The 13,624-nt window shown below is 47.7% G+C and overlaps 6 protein-coding genes across 6 annotated transcripts; 4 read left to right on the top strand and 2 right to left on the bottom strand.

Annotated features, from left to right (window-relative positions):
- Positions 1 to 960: 960 nt before the first annotated feature.
- VTN77DRAFT_3945 (uncharacterized protein) lies at positions 961 to 2,116 on the top strand (the record flags this gene model as incomplete). Its single annotated transcript, XM_069419949.1, has 2 exons — positions 961 to 1,150; positions 1,242 to 2,116. 2 exons carry the CDS (start codon positions 961 to 963, stop codon positions 2,114 to 2,116), a joined length of 1,065 nt encoding a protein of 354 aa, XP_069278063.1.
- A 1,606-nt stretch (positions 2,117 to 3,722) lies between these two features.
- Positions 3,723 to 4,478, top strand: VTN77DRAFT_3944 (uncharacterized protein; the record flags this gene model as incomplete). The annotated part of the gene is made up of 1 exon (XM_069419948.1): positions 3,723 to 4,478. The coding sequence occupies one exon, from the start codon at positions 3,723 to 3,725 to the stop codon at positions 4,476 to 4,478; it is 756 nt and encodes a 251-aa protein (XP_069278062.1).
- A 132-nt stretch (positions 4,479 to 4,610) lies between these two features.
- Positions 4,611 to 4,884, bottom strand: VTN77DRAFT_3943 (uncharacterized protein; the record flags this gene model as incomplete). The annotated part of the gene is made up of 2 exons (XM_069419947.1): positions 4,611 to 4,735; positions 4,791 to 4,884. 2 exons carry the CDS (start codon positions 4,882 to 4,884, stop codon positions 4,611 to 4,613), a joined length of 219 nt encoding a protein of 72 aa, XP_069278061.1.
- An 831-nt stretch (positions 4,885 to 5,715) lies between these two features.
- VTN77DRAFT_3942 (uncharacterized protein) lies at positions 5,716 to 7,604 on the bottom strand (the record flags this gene model as incomplete). The annotated part of the gene is made up of 7 exons (XM_069419946.1): positions 5,716 to 5,768; positions 5,840 to 6,455; positions 6,504 to 6,600; positions 6,659 to 6,719; positions 6,773 to 7,117; positions 7,189 to 7,366; positions 7,431 to 7,604. 7 exons carry the CDS (start codon positions 7,602 to 7,604, stop codon positions 5,716 to 5,718), a joined length of 1,524 nt encoding a protein of 507 aa, XP_069278060.1.
- A 4,092-nt stretch (positions 7,605 to 11,696) lies between these two features.
- VTN77DRAFT_3941 (uncharacterized protein) lies at positions 11,697 to 12,110 on the top strand (the record flags this gene model as incomplete). Its single annotated transcript, XM_069419945.1, has 3 exons — positions 11,697 to 11,750; positions 11,806 to 11,874; positions 11,928 to 12,110. The coding sequence occupies 3 exons, from the start codon at positions 11,697 to 11,699 to the stop codon at positions 12,108 to 12,110; spliced, it is 306 nt and encodes a 101-aa protein (XP_069278059.1).
- A 29-nt stretch (positions 12,111 to 12,139) lies between these two features.
- Positions 12,140 to 13,511, top strand: VTN77DRAFT_3940 (uncharacterized protein; the record flags this gene model as incomplete). The annotated part of the gene is made up of 8 exons (XM_069419944.1): positions 12,140 to 12,259; positions 12,314 to 12,412; positions 12,481 to 12,688; positions 12,746 to 12,893; positions 12,960 to 13,036; positions 13,091 to 13,157; positions 13,220 to 13,296; positions 13,366 to 13,511. 8 exons carry the CDS (start codon positions 12,140 to 12,142, stop codon positions 13,509 to 13,511), a joined length of 942 nt encoding a protein of 313 aa, XP_069278058.1.
- Between the last annotated feature and the right edge of the window lie 113 nt (positions 13,512 to 13,624).

Raw genomic sequence — 13,624 nt, 5'->3', positions numbered from 1 at the left:
CTGAATAAAGTGTACAACGTTGGGATATGTTTTCTAACAAAAAAAATTCTGTTTCCTTTGGACCCCCACACAGTCACTTCTGACGCAGCTGAGCCTAGAAAAGCCTCGACTTGGTATGGACGTCACCAACAGATACAAGGCCAAGCAAAGAAAATAAATGGGCCGATGCGCTCACGATACAGACCATTATATTAATGGGAAGGGGAGCAGCAAATCACCCCTGCAGGCTTCTTTTTGATACCCCCTGAATTGGCTTCTTTTTTGTCTATAAGATTTTATCGATTCAGTTCAATGTAAATGTACTTTTTTTTTTGTTTACTTTTTCATCCCCACTTTCTTTTAACTGATGCGTTTGAGGGGCTTGATACGCGTCGAGCAGTCGCATCGCAGGGGAGTATTCGATTCAGTCTCGGTTATTGTTCAGGAGGAAGCACTTTGGGGTTTTTTTTTTCCCAAGGCCTATACCTCCCTGCCTAGGTGTATATCGTCGCAGTGCTAGTTGCACAGTATGTATGTAGGTATGTACTGTGCAGTACAGTACAATCTTCTTCTTCGGCCTTAAAAATAGTAAAAGAGCATATGGTTGCTTACCTAGCCCATATAGTAAGAAGTCTAGGTTACCTAGATACCTACCTTGATAGGTAACTACCAACTCTACCCGCTAGGTACCTAGGAATAGAACACGAAAAGCCTACCTACCTAGGTAGGCATATGGTTGGTAAGTTAAGTGGGGCAAGGCAAAGCCAAGCAAGCGGGGAGATCTTGCTTGATAATGAACTGAGGTTAATTAATTATCTCCGCCAGCAGGTAGGACATATCGATAGATAGATAGACAGATATCCTTAGCAACAACCATCATTGTATATACTCTTTTGATTTTCCTGCACATTGTTTTTTTTTCTCTCTTTCTTGTTCTTAGCTTCATCATTCTTGATTCTTGACCATCATCCAATCCAACCCATGGCAACAGATCTCACATCGAATCCACCAGACCTGCGCATTGCCATCATCGGTTCCGGAACCATTGGCCTCTCCTTCGCTGCGTTGCATCTTTCACATCCAAACAACAATCGCCCGGGGAGAACGGTGCAGGTCATTATCTATGACCCTCGTCCAGATCTGAAGGAGTATATTGAGGGGACTTTGCCTGGTTAGTGGAATACTTTTATGTACAGTACAGTACATGCTTGAACGCTGTCTTGTTTTGTTTACCCATGGTATGTTATTGACGAAAATATCAGGGTATTTGGATTCAGATTCAAATTCACCATCAAACTCTTCAGACAATGTAGAGGATCGGCAGGCTGCTGCCGGACTGACCGTTTCGTCACTGCTGTCAACCGACCGTCTAGTGATTGCGCCGTCGCTCGCATCGGCAGTGGAACACGCAGATATCGTCCAAGAGCAAGGTCCGGAGAATATCGCCTTCAAGCAGACCCTGTGGCCGCAGATCGAGTCCTCCGCGCCAGAGTATGCCCTCTTCTGGTCGAGCACATCGGGCATCCCGGCGTCAGTGCAAGGGAAGAACATGCGAAACCCGTCGCGGCTGTTGATCGTGCATCCGTTCAATCCGCCGCATATTATGCCGCTGTTGGAGATCGTGCCGCCTGCAGGCGAGGGGGATTCCTCCTCCGTAAACATCACGCGGACTCTCGACTATTGGAAGAGCCTAGGCCGGTCACCCGTTGTTCTGAAAGAGGAAGTCACAGGGTTCGTCGCGAACAGGCTTGCCTTCGCTCTGCTGCGCGAAGCAGTCCATCTCGTCAACACGGGCGTTGTCACAGCCGAAGAAGTCGATCGCGTTGTGGAGGAGAGCATGGGACCCCGATGGGCCGTGAGGGGCCCCTTCTGGAGTTACCACGCCGGCGGAGGCAAGGAGAAGGGGCTGCGAGGGTTCCTGGAGAAGATCGGGGATACGGTTCAGGCATGTTGGGATGATGCTGGTAGTCCAAATCTGCGGAGGAAGATGGAAGGAGAAGACGAGTCCTCAGGCTGGGAGGACAGATTGTGTGAGCAGGTGGAGCAGGCGTATGGCGGGTTGGGCGACAAGGACTTGCGAGAGAGAGATCGGAAGACGAGGAAGGTGTTGGAGGTTACAAGGTCAGGAGATTTCTAAGCAGGTGGATCACAAGAAATGAAAAAAAGAAAAAGAAGGGCGGGGAAGAGAAGAGAAGAAAAGAAAATACTATACCATACCATACCATACTATAGACCTGTCTTCCTTTGTCGACGTCACATTCGTACAGACACACAAACGCCGTGACTATGTACCTATGTTTCTGCGTTTGTCACCGTGCGCGCGCATGCATCATGCCTCATCAGCTAAATGAATAATACATTTCTGAAGCAAATGCGATGATCATCACGCGTTGTTGGACGTATGTGTATGTCTATTCCAACACACCATCTCTTCCGTTGTCCTCGTTCGCAGTGATACTGTCGGTATATAGATAGCATCTATGGGACGAGTATCGAACATTCAAGCTCGTGTGATAATAGTACATATATTCCAGAGGATATGGATTGGATTAGGTGCATGAGGCATATGTAACTGGAACTTCTTTGTGAGCAGCAAGCCATGCAGGTCTCGCTTTTCTCTATCACTTTCACTATTCCCCCACCAACAAGAACCTGGGGCGTAGCCTAGTTGGTGAAACACACGTTTCTCTACTTAGGTGCAGGTCTCGGGTTCGATCCCCCTCTCGTCAGCATCCCTGGCGATCGAGGAGGATTTGGGAGTAAAACCCCCACTGGCCGCGCCAGAGTACCGTGGGTTTTCGTAGCACCTCAACTGAGAAACTTACGAAGACTCAGTTGGGTGTGAGCTTTTTTGTCTTGCTTTTTCTTTTACTTCCTATTTTTCCCCCTTCTATTTGGGTGACTTCCATTCTTCACGCGTTGGATGCCTTCTTTCCTGAAATGGAAATACCTGATCTACTGTATCAGGGACTTTTACCTAGGTCTACCTAATAAGGTATATGGTTTCTACTACTATCTATTTTCCAGGAAAGCTTCCCTTCCTGCCTATAGTCCTTGCCATAGTATGCCGATATAATGCATCAGCATAACGAGTGCCTGTTTCTGCAACTCGATCGGGCGGAGTGCATCATCGGGTGGGGAAACCCCATGTGTTCGTGCCAACCTTATCGTCGTGAGCTCTTCTTGACTAGCGTCGAAAATCCAACGTGTCACTCACTCACTGATAAGAACGCGTCGCGGCTATCAAAGGGGTGGCCTGGCCTAACTAGATCGTCTGCCGGAGGCAGAAAGAAAGGCAGTGAAAGCCCTGCCTGTCATCTTTCCCCCCTTGCTATTTCATTCCTATGCGCGTGCCGTCTTTTGTCATGCTCGATAGACAGGTGTAAGTAAGTACAGGGGTTTCGTTTTTGGAGGGGGACCAACCCTGTTCAGGGCGGCCATTTGGGATACGCCACATCATAAGTTGTCCATCCTTCACAAAAGATGAGACTAGATGATGGCCTCTAAGTCCGTGGGGCTTTTGCTGCGGTATAGATTTGACCGAAGGAATATAAAAGAGCCTCATATTGGAGTAGAGGCGTAGAGAGAAGATAGATGTCTGCTAGCAGAGTCTTGCTTGCAATGTTCACGTTGCGCTTTGGCTATTAAATTAATTGTATGCTGTATCCAGACTTACAGCAGGTTGAAAGGCCGGTCTTGATTGTATTCAGTCGTTCGACGCGCAGATTGATATCTAGTCGAGAATGTCTCCCAAGGGCAAGATCTCTTCCTCTTCCTCTTCCTCTGCGGCCGCTCAGGCAGACAACTTGCAAACACCCAATTTCGATGTCATAAAAAACTTTATTGAGGCTATAAGGACCCTCTCTTCAGACACCAGCTTCAAGGGAGCCTCAGCAGTCCTCGACGAAACGACCAAATTACAAAAACAGGTCGAATCCAAGGATGAAGAGCTTGCCAACCTCAATGCGAAGATCAAAGAGTTGGAGATGACAAAGGAGACGGCATACAACGAGATGTTCGAAATGAACCAAAAAGAAAAGAGGAGGCAAGCTGAAATTTTAAATCAGATGGCATCTCTCGAATCGGCCATGCAAGAAAAGGAGAATGCTCTTGCAGAGCAAAAGAAAACAGTAGAAGATCTCAAAAGCCAGCTTCAAAAACTTGAAAAATCCCTTGATGATGAAAAGTCCAAGGTCACGCTTGCCAATAAGGACATTGATGAGCTGCAGCACAAGCTGAAAGAAAGAGATGAGCTCATCGACAAGATGAAAAAGGCCGGATCAGCGATGAAACGGAACTTGTCTGCAACAGAGACAAAAGTGGCAGATTTGGAGAAGACCAACTCGTCTTTGAAAGAGCAGCTGGAAACCAACTCCGCAAAACTCCAAAAACTGGAAGGCTTTGCAGCCGAATATCACGAGGAAGAAGAAGAGTCCTTGTACGTCGTCCTCACCGCGAATGATCGCAAGACGCACTGGCTAAACATATGCTCAGGTTGAACAAATTTTTCAACATTTGGGAATCTGCAAGTCAGGCGGTAGTTTTATATCTGAAGGAGGATCTTTCTCCTGAAGCTCTTCAGGTAAGGACAAAAATGTCCCCAAGTTAAATAATAACATACCTGCTAATATTCAAATCTTAGAATCATCAAGCGTGGAGGAACTTGAGAACACCTGGCAAACTGCCTCACCAGGTCTCTTTCCATCACCAGGTTCCTCTGCCGCGAACAAACTCGGAAGTGGCAAAACAGATGCGCCTTGCTGTGATATTAGCCATCTTAGCAAGGGAGATCGACAAGCATATCTTCCAACCTTCGTATATCCTGTCAGAAGACAGCGGGACTCGAGAGCTGCTGGTCGATCTGGCCATGAAAAACAGCAAGAAGGAGTCCTTCTGCCGTGCCATGCTGCTATCAATTGATCCGGACACGCAAGCGAAAAATCTAGAGGAGAGGATAAAACAAGTCGTCACGAATGTGGCGTCATACCTTGATGGCTTGTTCTCAGAGACGCAATATAACGAAATTTGTCGTAGCCTGGAGGAGGTGACGAAGAACGCTGCCGATGTCTGGAAGACTATTCAGCATGCCAGGGAGAGGTATGAACCGGACTTTGACCCGTTGGAGTGGGGAGACCCTGAATACGATCCCTTTCCATTTGTCGAGACTACGGCAAGCGACCAAGGCGTGAATGGAGGAGGTAGCGACGAGAATCTGCTCTTCGTGTTCCCACGTATCTGTCGAGTACAGAACAATGAACGCCTTCCGCGCAATTACGCCACATCACTGAGGAGATCGCAGTGTCTGGCTGCAGAGCGAGAGCTGAAGCGAAAGGAGCCATCCAGCCCTACCACCGGACGGGCATCAGATCGTCAGCGAGCGCGGGCGATGTCGATTTCTCTGAACAATACAAATGGTCAAAATGGCCATTTTTTAGACAACGCAAAGCCGTCAGGCGTGCAGTCAGGCGGATGAGAGAGTTTTTGAGGCTGTGATCCTTACAGGCAGTCCTGTCGCTGTATTTCGTGTATACATACTAAACCGGAGGTACATGAGTGTGAATGTTTTGACAGATATCTCAGAATCCAAGGTGATGCAAGGCAAGCAAAAGAACTGTACGCTCGATGAGGAATCTTACTTTCCTGCAAGAGAAGTAAAAATTTTTAGCGCGATGCTCAGCTGTGCGCGGAATATATAATAATCACTGGCACCCGGCTAGCACAGAAAGCAAGCTCGAACTAATTGCCATCCGGGTGGAAGCTTTCACCTTCGATAATCTTCAGATACTCGTCTGCAGCATGGTCAGTACTCAGAGCAGCTCTTTATAGACGAGAAAGAATGTATTTCAACTCCAATGCTTACTTGCAACATCCCATCTCCTCGCCAAAATATCCAGCGCGTTTCTAATGTCCATCACTGTCTGCACAAACTCAACCTTTCCGGTCTGACGAATGTAACCAATGAAGAGCATGGCGGCTTGATACAGACAGTCCGTAGTCAGGGGGCTGATTCTCAACAGATCTCCCGATTCAACAGCCCTCGCGATTCTGTTTGCAAATTGATGGACGGCGATGCAAACGTCTTTGATGCTTGATATAGCAATGTTCTGCATTTCAAGTTGTTCCGGAATGCCAACTCCGCTGATATCGTCCGCGTCTGCACACATGTAGGCGTCGTAAAGTGTGAGTTGGGCACTGTAGCAAATCGCCATGCCAGTGAAGAGGGCCGCCTCATTGGTGGGATCATAGGAATCCCCAGATGTCTTTTCAAGCTCATGAGAAATTGCAAGATTAAATGCGTTTATGGTACGATGGAGTTGTATAGCTTCTTGATAGCGGAATGTTACATCCGTGTGCTTTTCATTAATGTGGCGTAGGATACGCGAAAGAAGATGAGACGCCTGGCATGTACGGGCAAATGGCGATGCAGGAACGTCGGTGCAGGTTGAAACTGCTAGAGGCTGAATGACTATGGGTTCCTAATTTTCTTAGTCAAGAGTATGCCACGGCGTGCTTGACAGACGTACCCCTTTCTCCCAGCTGTCCTCGTCCATGGGCAGGAGGTCATCCGGTCTTGCATCATCGCATGCAAATGGACGCTTGCCTGCACCAAGATTGACGTATCTAACAAATTGAGATTAAGAAATTATAATCTCACAAAGACATCGCTTCGAAGTCTTACCTGTCCAATATTATAATAGCCCAGCATACTCGACGCCTCTCCTCAGCCTCTGTCCAGGAGCCTACGAGTCTCGTAAATATGTGATGAATCGCAATTTTGGTCGACGAGATCTACCTAGAATTGGAAGCATTTGAGGTGCTTCTTTTCTGTCATGAATGCCCATGAGATGACACAGCCTTGCACAATGGCCGACTGTGAGATATGCAGCTGGGTAGATAGCATTCGCGATCTCATACAGTGCGATCAGCAAGGATGCTTGTAGCAGTCTAAGAGAGAAAACATTGTTCCTCTCCACATACGAACAGCAACGCTTTGCCAGCTCGTAAAGATCGGTAACGGGGAGTCCACTGTCCTTCCTGGGACGACAATGCATTTGCATTGCAACTAACAAAAGAACTAGGTCGGCATCTGGCCTGTCTGGTAAGTTGGAAAATTGCTGGTATAGTCGAAGCTTAGACACTTCAAAGAAGTCCATATTAGCTATTTGTCCCAGTTGGAACAGTTCAACGTAGCTGAGGCACATCTCGAACCTATTGGGAAGAAGATATGGATCGAGGAGAAAAATAGGTCAACGTCATATTGCACCTGTTCCCTGCTTCTAACAGACAACAAAAACTCGTCCGGAAGGCCAATGTGCGGCTTTTGTATTACACCGCGCCGTCGATGAAAGGTGTACGAATCCAGGAAAAACAAAGCGGGAAAGGCATTCTGATTCGACTACCTGTCAACCTGGCAACGAGACCTCCAGAAGGATAACTTCATGCCTCCTCACCTTTTCTGGGGTATAGCTCTCACTATCATTGGCGGTAGGATCGGTGCTCTTGATAGGATAGTCACATCGCCTTTTGTTTTTGCGGCACAGTAGACACGCCGGGAGTTCTCTGGAACATTTCCGTTTCTGCTGGCGGCATGTCAAGCAGGCCTGCCGTGCTAGATTCTCTGACATTTACAGAAAAGGCGCTCTCAGAGCTAGATTTGACAAACAAAAAGCGAGAACTGCGGTTCATGCAATTAACCTCTAGTAGCTAAACTAGAGGCGGAAGTTGCGGTCTATCCCCGCAAAAGGAAGGAGCGAGGCTTGCCCGGTGGATAGTCCGTACATGTTTGTTCTGTTTGCATGTCCGCCCAGATCGCATTGCAGCGCCTAAGGATACAACGATGAAGACAACATTGAATGTACGGAGTATGGAGTACTGTGCGTACATTATCTCATGCAAGATAAAAAGTTTTCAGGATCACCAAACGGTGTCTTTGTCTTGTGATTCGTTTCCAAACAAGAGCCCCACTAGTCTACGCCTCGTCCAGCTTGCCTTGTCTTCTCAACTCATCCGTTGTCCAAGTCCACAGCTTGTCGGCTAACACTGGGTCCCTTGCAGCCGGACTTGGGGTTCCAATCTTGGCATATGGCACAACATAACTTCCCGAGTCGCTTTGCTTGAAGTCAGGGCTGGCGATGGCAAACAGTGAGGACAATGCGCCCTTGGCCTGCTCGTCCAGGACCCCCAGACATCGGAAGATCGAAGAGACAGCACGTAGAACGATCGGCGGTCCGTTGGCGGTGGCTTGCTTGTTGAGATCGCTAGAAATATGGTCAGTGTCAGGGAATCTACGCACTGATCAGGTCGACTACTTACGTATCAATATGACCTGGATGAACAGCTGCGACCCAAATTTCAAACCCTTCCTTTCCATTCGCCCCTGGCCCATATCGTTTATGGAGCTCTTTGACATGCAGAATGTTGGAAAGCTTTGATTGGCCATACCGGGTCATAGAAGAACTGGACTCAAGGTCGATGTTATCAAAATCGATGCCCTTTTTGTGCGTGAACAAAGCGTGCCCATCCGATGTCACATTCACTATGCGTACAGCGCCGGGACCAGCAGAACGGGCCGTGGAAATCAGGAGAGGAAGGAGGTGGTGAGTGAGGAGCCAGTGGGAAAGGTAATTTGTCTTCCAAGATGTCAGAACAGTGTGGTGGATACCATCAAGGAACAAGTCCAAACCTGAAACTGAACCTCATATCCGTCCCCTGTCTTGGAAAAAGGAACTCCCATGATCCCGGCATTGTTAATCAGGCCATGGAGTACGGATTCCTTCCTAGAAAACGAAGCATTAGCTGCCACGGATCAATAGGTGCAAAGAGAATAATCGAGAATTACGGACTTCCGAAGATCTCTCGCCGCCGCAACGACGCTCTCCAAATTGGTCAGATCCATTCCGAGAAAGCGTATATCTGCAGTAGGGATCTCTTTTGGATCTCCTGGATAGCTGTGCGAGCTTTCGACTCGTTCCTCGCACCCATATATACTGTGGCGCCACGGCTAGCCAGGCCTATAACGGTGGCCTTACCACTGCTCTTTGCGTAAGCAAATTTGGTCAACAACGTATGTTGCAGAGATGGCGACTCACATGCCTGCATTTCCACCTGTGACGAGAAACACTTTGCCTTTCAAGTCAGGCAAAGAGTCGACAGTGAACTTGGAATGAGGCATGGTTTGTTCGTGAAGAGGTGCGTAATCGATGTTACCAAGTTCGGGTGCTTGAAGAAGTATATATGCGAGTATCTAATGCTCTTCGGCGGGGGAAGGGTGAACAGAAAGAAACAGGAAGAAAAAAAAAAGAGAGGTGATAAATATGACTTTAGCATCTTGGTTCTTGCAAGGCTTATAACAACCAGCCGTATGACCGCTCATAGACATTTCTCTCATGAATCCGCAAATGCCTTGTTGACGATGCGGTGCCCTATGTACTCCGCTCCGCTAGTGTCCGCATGTCCGCCCGCGGAAGTCCGCATTTGGCGGCGCCACTCGACCCAGGTCCGATCAGGATGTAGATCCTATAATTAAATACGGAGTAACTAATAGTTAATTCTTAATTTAGGCACCTGCCTTTCGTTACTAACACGGTCACGTAGAAATATGATATACCCTTCTGTCATGCTAGACTGCTCCACATGATTGCCTTGGCTTTGATCTGTGAGTTCCCTGCCTCCGCGCCGAAGGGGGCAGCCCAATCATACTTCGAAATTATCAACATGGAAAAAAAATTAAATTTCCAAGAGAGAAAAAGATTGACAAGCACCGTATTCCTTCAGAAATATCCAGCTTGTGTGAATGAAATGCGACAGTGAAGTCTGAAGAAGAAAGACGGAGGGACAAAATGTCGTGCAGGGATGAAATTTCATAGGCGCCGATTGAAATTTCACGCCAATTTTCATCGCTGAAAAAACATCCCGCACCCATTGAAAAATGATGAAAAACGTTTGAAATAAGAATTATTATAGCAGGAAAATATCTTCCTTCTACATAAATGCATAGAAACTAGCCTTTTAATTGGTGAAAAGCGACTGTGAAAATCAGAGCACGAAATTTCAATGCCCCTGAAATTTCAGGCTTTTTTTTTTCCGCCACGGGCACGGTGGGGAAGCAACCTTAAGACCAGGCGCTGGACGGATGTACCCTAAGTACGGGCATATGGACCAATAAGAATACTAGAAAATATATCAATATCAATATTATGCTACCAATATAATCGACAATAGGCACTTATATTTCAGGCTTCAAATGGAGCTTTGATACGTTAAAATATCAGGATACTGATGTTATGTGCTCGAGGCAATGACGCTGATACTGTTTGTGATTTGTATTATCTTTATCTCATGAGATTAGAAGCGCTGCGCTGGAAGAAACTTTTCTTTGTCCAAAGAATTTGACAGCGAAGAAACGAAATCAGGAGCCGCAATAGCTGCAGGTCTCATGAGCTTCAATCAGGCCCAATTTGATGATATTCCATTAGCTGGAACCCTCCATAGTTCTTGAAGATGTTATACGTTTATCTGAAACGTCAGTAAGGTCGCTGATTCAACACATAGCAGAGGATATACAGTTGAAGTTCAGACAAGTAATTTCTCCTCAATCGATATACAAATACAGGGACATGATGCTACCTATATGTAACATGGTCAGGTGGGCTATTTCTCTGTACCTCAGTTCACAAATTCCTATCCAAGGTTATGCCAGCTACCAGAAACTGTCTTGTTCAAAGGATCCTCCTTGGCATATTTGCTGCTCAAACAAATCTCTGAATGCACCAACAGTAGACAAATGAGGTAAAACGCTTGCTTGGGCAGGCTCACTGAACATGTCTGCTTGTCAACAAACATCTGTCTGATGGGCACTGCGACAACCTGCGGGTTGTTGTGATCTTCCTTCTCCCCCTCTGCCTTCACGTCAAAAATTTCTCGCTCTTACCACGTTCCTCTTTGCCTCCAACATCCTCCTTACAAAACTATCTCTTGTTCACATCCTTGCAAACATTGCCAAGCAGCATTGCATAGGTGACTGAGTCCCGTGTGATTCACTTCTCAAATATATCCAGCCCTACAAGCCACCTGCCTATCTTCTGTCAGTTCCCGTCTGTCGTTTGTTTGCACTTGAGCCTCCTTCCCAGCACCACACGTCAACAACAACACGTCTCGTCCCATCTCTGAACCTTTCTCTAAGACTTTCTACTCGACAAGTTTTCTTTCTCTTGGTGCGTTATAACATGATTTGTTTAACTCTCTGCAGAAACTCTTCATTGACCCTTCACTCCCCTCCAACTTCGCTAACCTTGTGACAACAGAGAAGTTATCGAGATGGTGGATGAGTGGGATACTGAAGGTTGGGGTGGTCCAAGTGCCCGTAAGTCACCATTTTCATCATGTTTTCTGCATCTACTACAAGCTCCTCTTGAGCAATGACCGTGCCTTTGATGGTAGAACTAGGCTGACCGCAATTTTTTCTCTTATTTGTTTTAGTGGCGAAAACCAACAGTGCCCCCGTCGAGCGTGCATCTTTCAATGAGTGTGGGTCTTTCGATGACCGCGAGCCACCGAGAACTTCGCGTTTCGATAGCTCCGACGATGCAGCGCCTCGCGATGGCAAGCCTAACGACAGGACCTGCCGCAAGTAAGACCCTCACGATTCCCATTGCATCTGACTGTTCACTAAGAGAATGGCGATGAAGCTGTGGTGAAGAAGGCCATTTTTCTCGCGAATGCCCCGAGCCCCGTCGCGGAGGTGGCGCTTGCTTCAATTGTGGAGAAGAAGGGTAAGTAGTCTTCTGGTTAATAATAGCGTCACCTGAAGCTGAACATAAGGTATAGTCACACCAAGGCCGAATGCCCCCAGCCTCGTCAGGGAGGTGGCGCTTGCTTCAACTGTGGAGAAGAAGGGTAAGTCGTCCCTGGTTAATAATAGTGTCACTGAAGCTGAACATTAGGTATAGTCACACCAAGGCCGAATGTACCAAGCCTCGTGTCTTCAAGGGCACTTGTCGTATCTGCAACCAAGAGGGGCATCCCGCGGCGGAGTGTCCGGAGAAACCGGCAGATGTCTGCAAGAATTGCAGGAAAGAAGGTATGGAATCATGACAAGGTGGAGGTTTTTTTTTGCAGAATGGGAAAAATAATGTATTGCGAATAAACAGGACACAAGACTATGGACTGCAAGGAGAATCGCAAATTCGATCTGAACGATATCCCGGACAAGGTGCCTGAGGAGGCGTGGGCCGATCTCAAAAAGGCTGACAAGGAGCGGGATCTTACCGACTTTCGTGAGGTGCGATGGTGCTTTCGTCACCTTTAGTCTCGATTCCAGCTGACGGTATGACAGGCTCTAAAAGTGTATTCAAAGGCGGATCCTATGAAGACCTTTGTCGACATTGAACAGCGGCTTAGAGCGGAGAAGTCCAACGTCTTCCTGATCGCTCTCGTATGATTCCTTTCGTTGATATCAGTACATACTTTTTGTTAGGATTACTGATCGAATTTGAATTGTAGGAGAAAGAAGTTGGCGATACTCTCAGTCTTATCGACCTACAAGGAAAGCTGGACTGCAAGTATGTCGTCGGCTTCTACTTCAGCGGCAAGCCCCAGCGTGCCAACCTCAAAGAACGCTGGCCATCGAGCCTTGAGGAGAATCTGACCCGGCTCAGAGACGCGGGCTTTCCCTACGATCGTCAGATCCCCAAGTGCGGCAATTGCGGCGGTGAGTATACAGTTTTCCCGACAGAAGGTCTGGCTCAGTGCTGACGATCTCTGCAAGAAATGGGCCACACTGCCAAAGGCTGCAAGGCCGAACGCGCAACTATTGACCGCATTGAGGTCAAGTGTGTCAATTGCGGTGCGGTCGGACATCGTGCCCGCGACTGCACCGAAGCACGTCATGACAAATTCGCGTGTCGGAACTGCGGGTACGTATAATTCTATGATTCTCTAAGTATAATTTCAAGTGGAAGCACACTGATGATCATATCTAGCTCTTCTGAGCACAAAGCTGCCGAATGCCCCGAACCGCGCAAGGCGGAAGGTGTTGAGTGCCGGAAGTGCAACGAAGGTAGGTGGCATCTTGATCGAGAGATTTCATATCTCATCTGACCGGTATGATTAGTTGGTCATTTTGCCAAAGATTGTCCTCAGGCCGGACCCAAGTTTTCCAAGGCCTGCCGCAACTGCGGGTAAGTGGAGTGTTTATGATTCTATTCTCAGAAGAAAAATATCTCATCTCTAATAACTGCAGGTCTGAGGATCATATTGCGCGGGAGTGCGATCAACCGCGAAACGTCGAGAATGTGCAATGCCGCAACTGTGATCAGCGTAAGTAGATAAGATATACACCATGATACTGACATACTTGACGCTAACACCACTGGAACTTCCCTTTAGTCGGCCACTACAGCCGTGACTGCCCCCAGAAGAAGGATTGGTCCCGGGTGAAATGCAACAACTGCGGCGAGAGTAAGTTTCGGATGGATGCGTGCAGATCGCAGATCCAGATCGGATCTATCCCATTGTCGTTTGTCGTTTGCTAACCTGATTGGCAGTGGGTCATACCGTGAAGCGCTGCCCGAAGCCCGTGGAAGAAGGCGACGATAATAACGAATCCGGCGCAGCTCGTGGTGGCTGGGGCGCTGAGGAGAGCCCG

This window comes from Rasamsonia byssochlamydoides, assembly GCF_041956645.1.
Source record: "Rasamsonia byssochlamydoides strain NRRL 3658 unplaced genomic scaffold VTN77scaffold_28, whole genome shotgun sequence".
NCBI classification, from domain to species: Eukaryota; Fungi; Ascomycota; class Eurotiomycetes; order Eurotiales; family Trichocomaceae; genus Rasamsonia; species Rasamsonia byssochlamydoides.
This window is presented reverse-complemented; position numbering and strand designations above follow the sequence as displayed.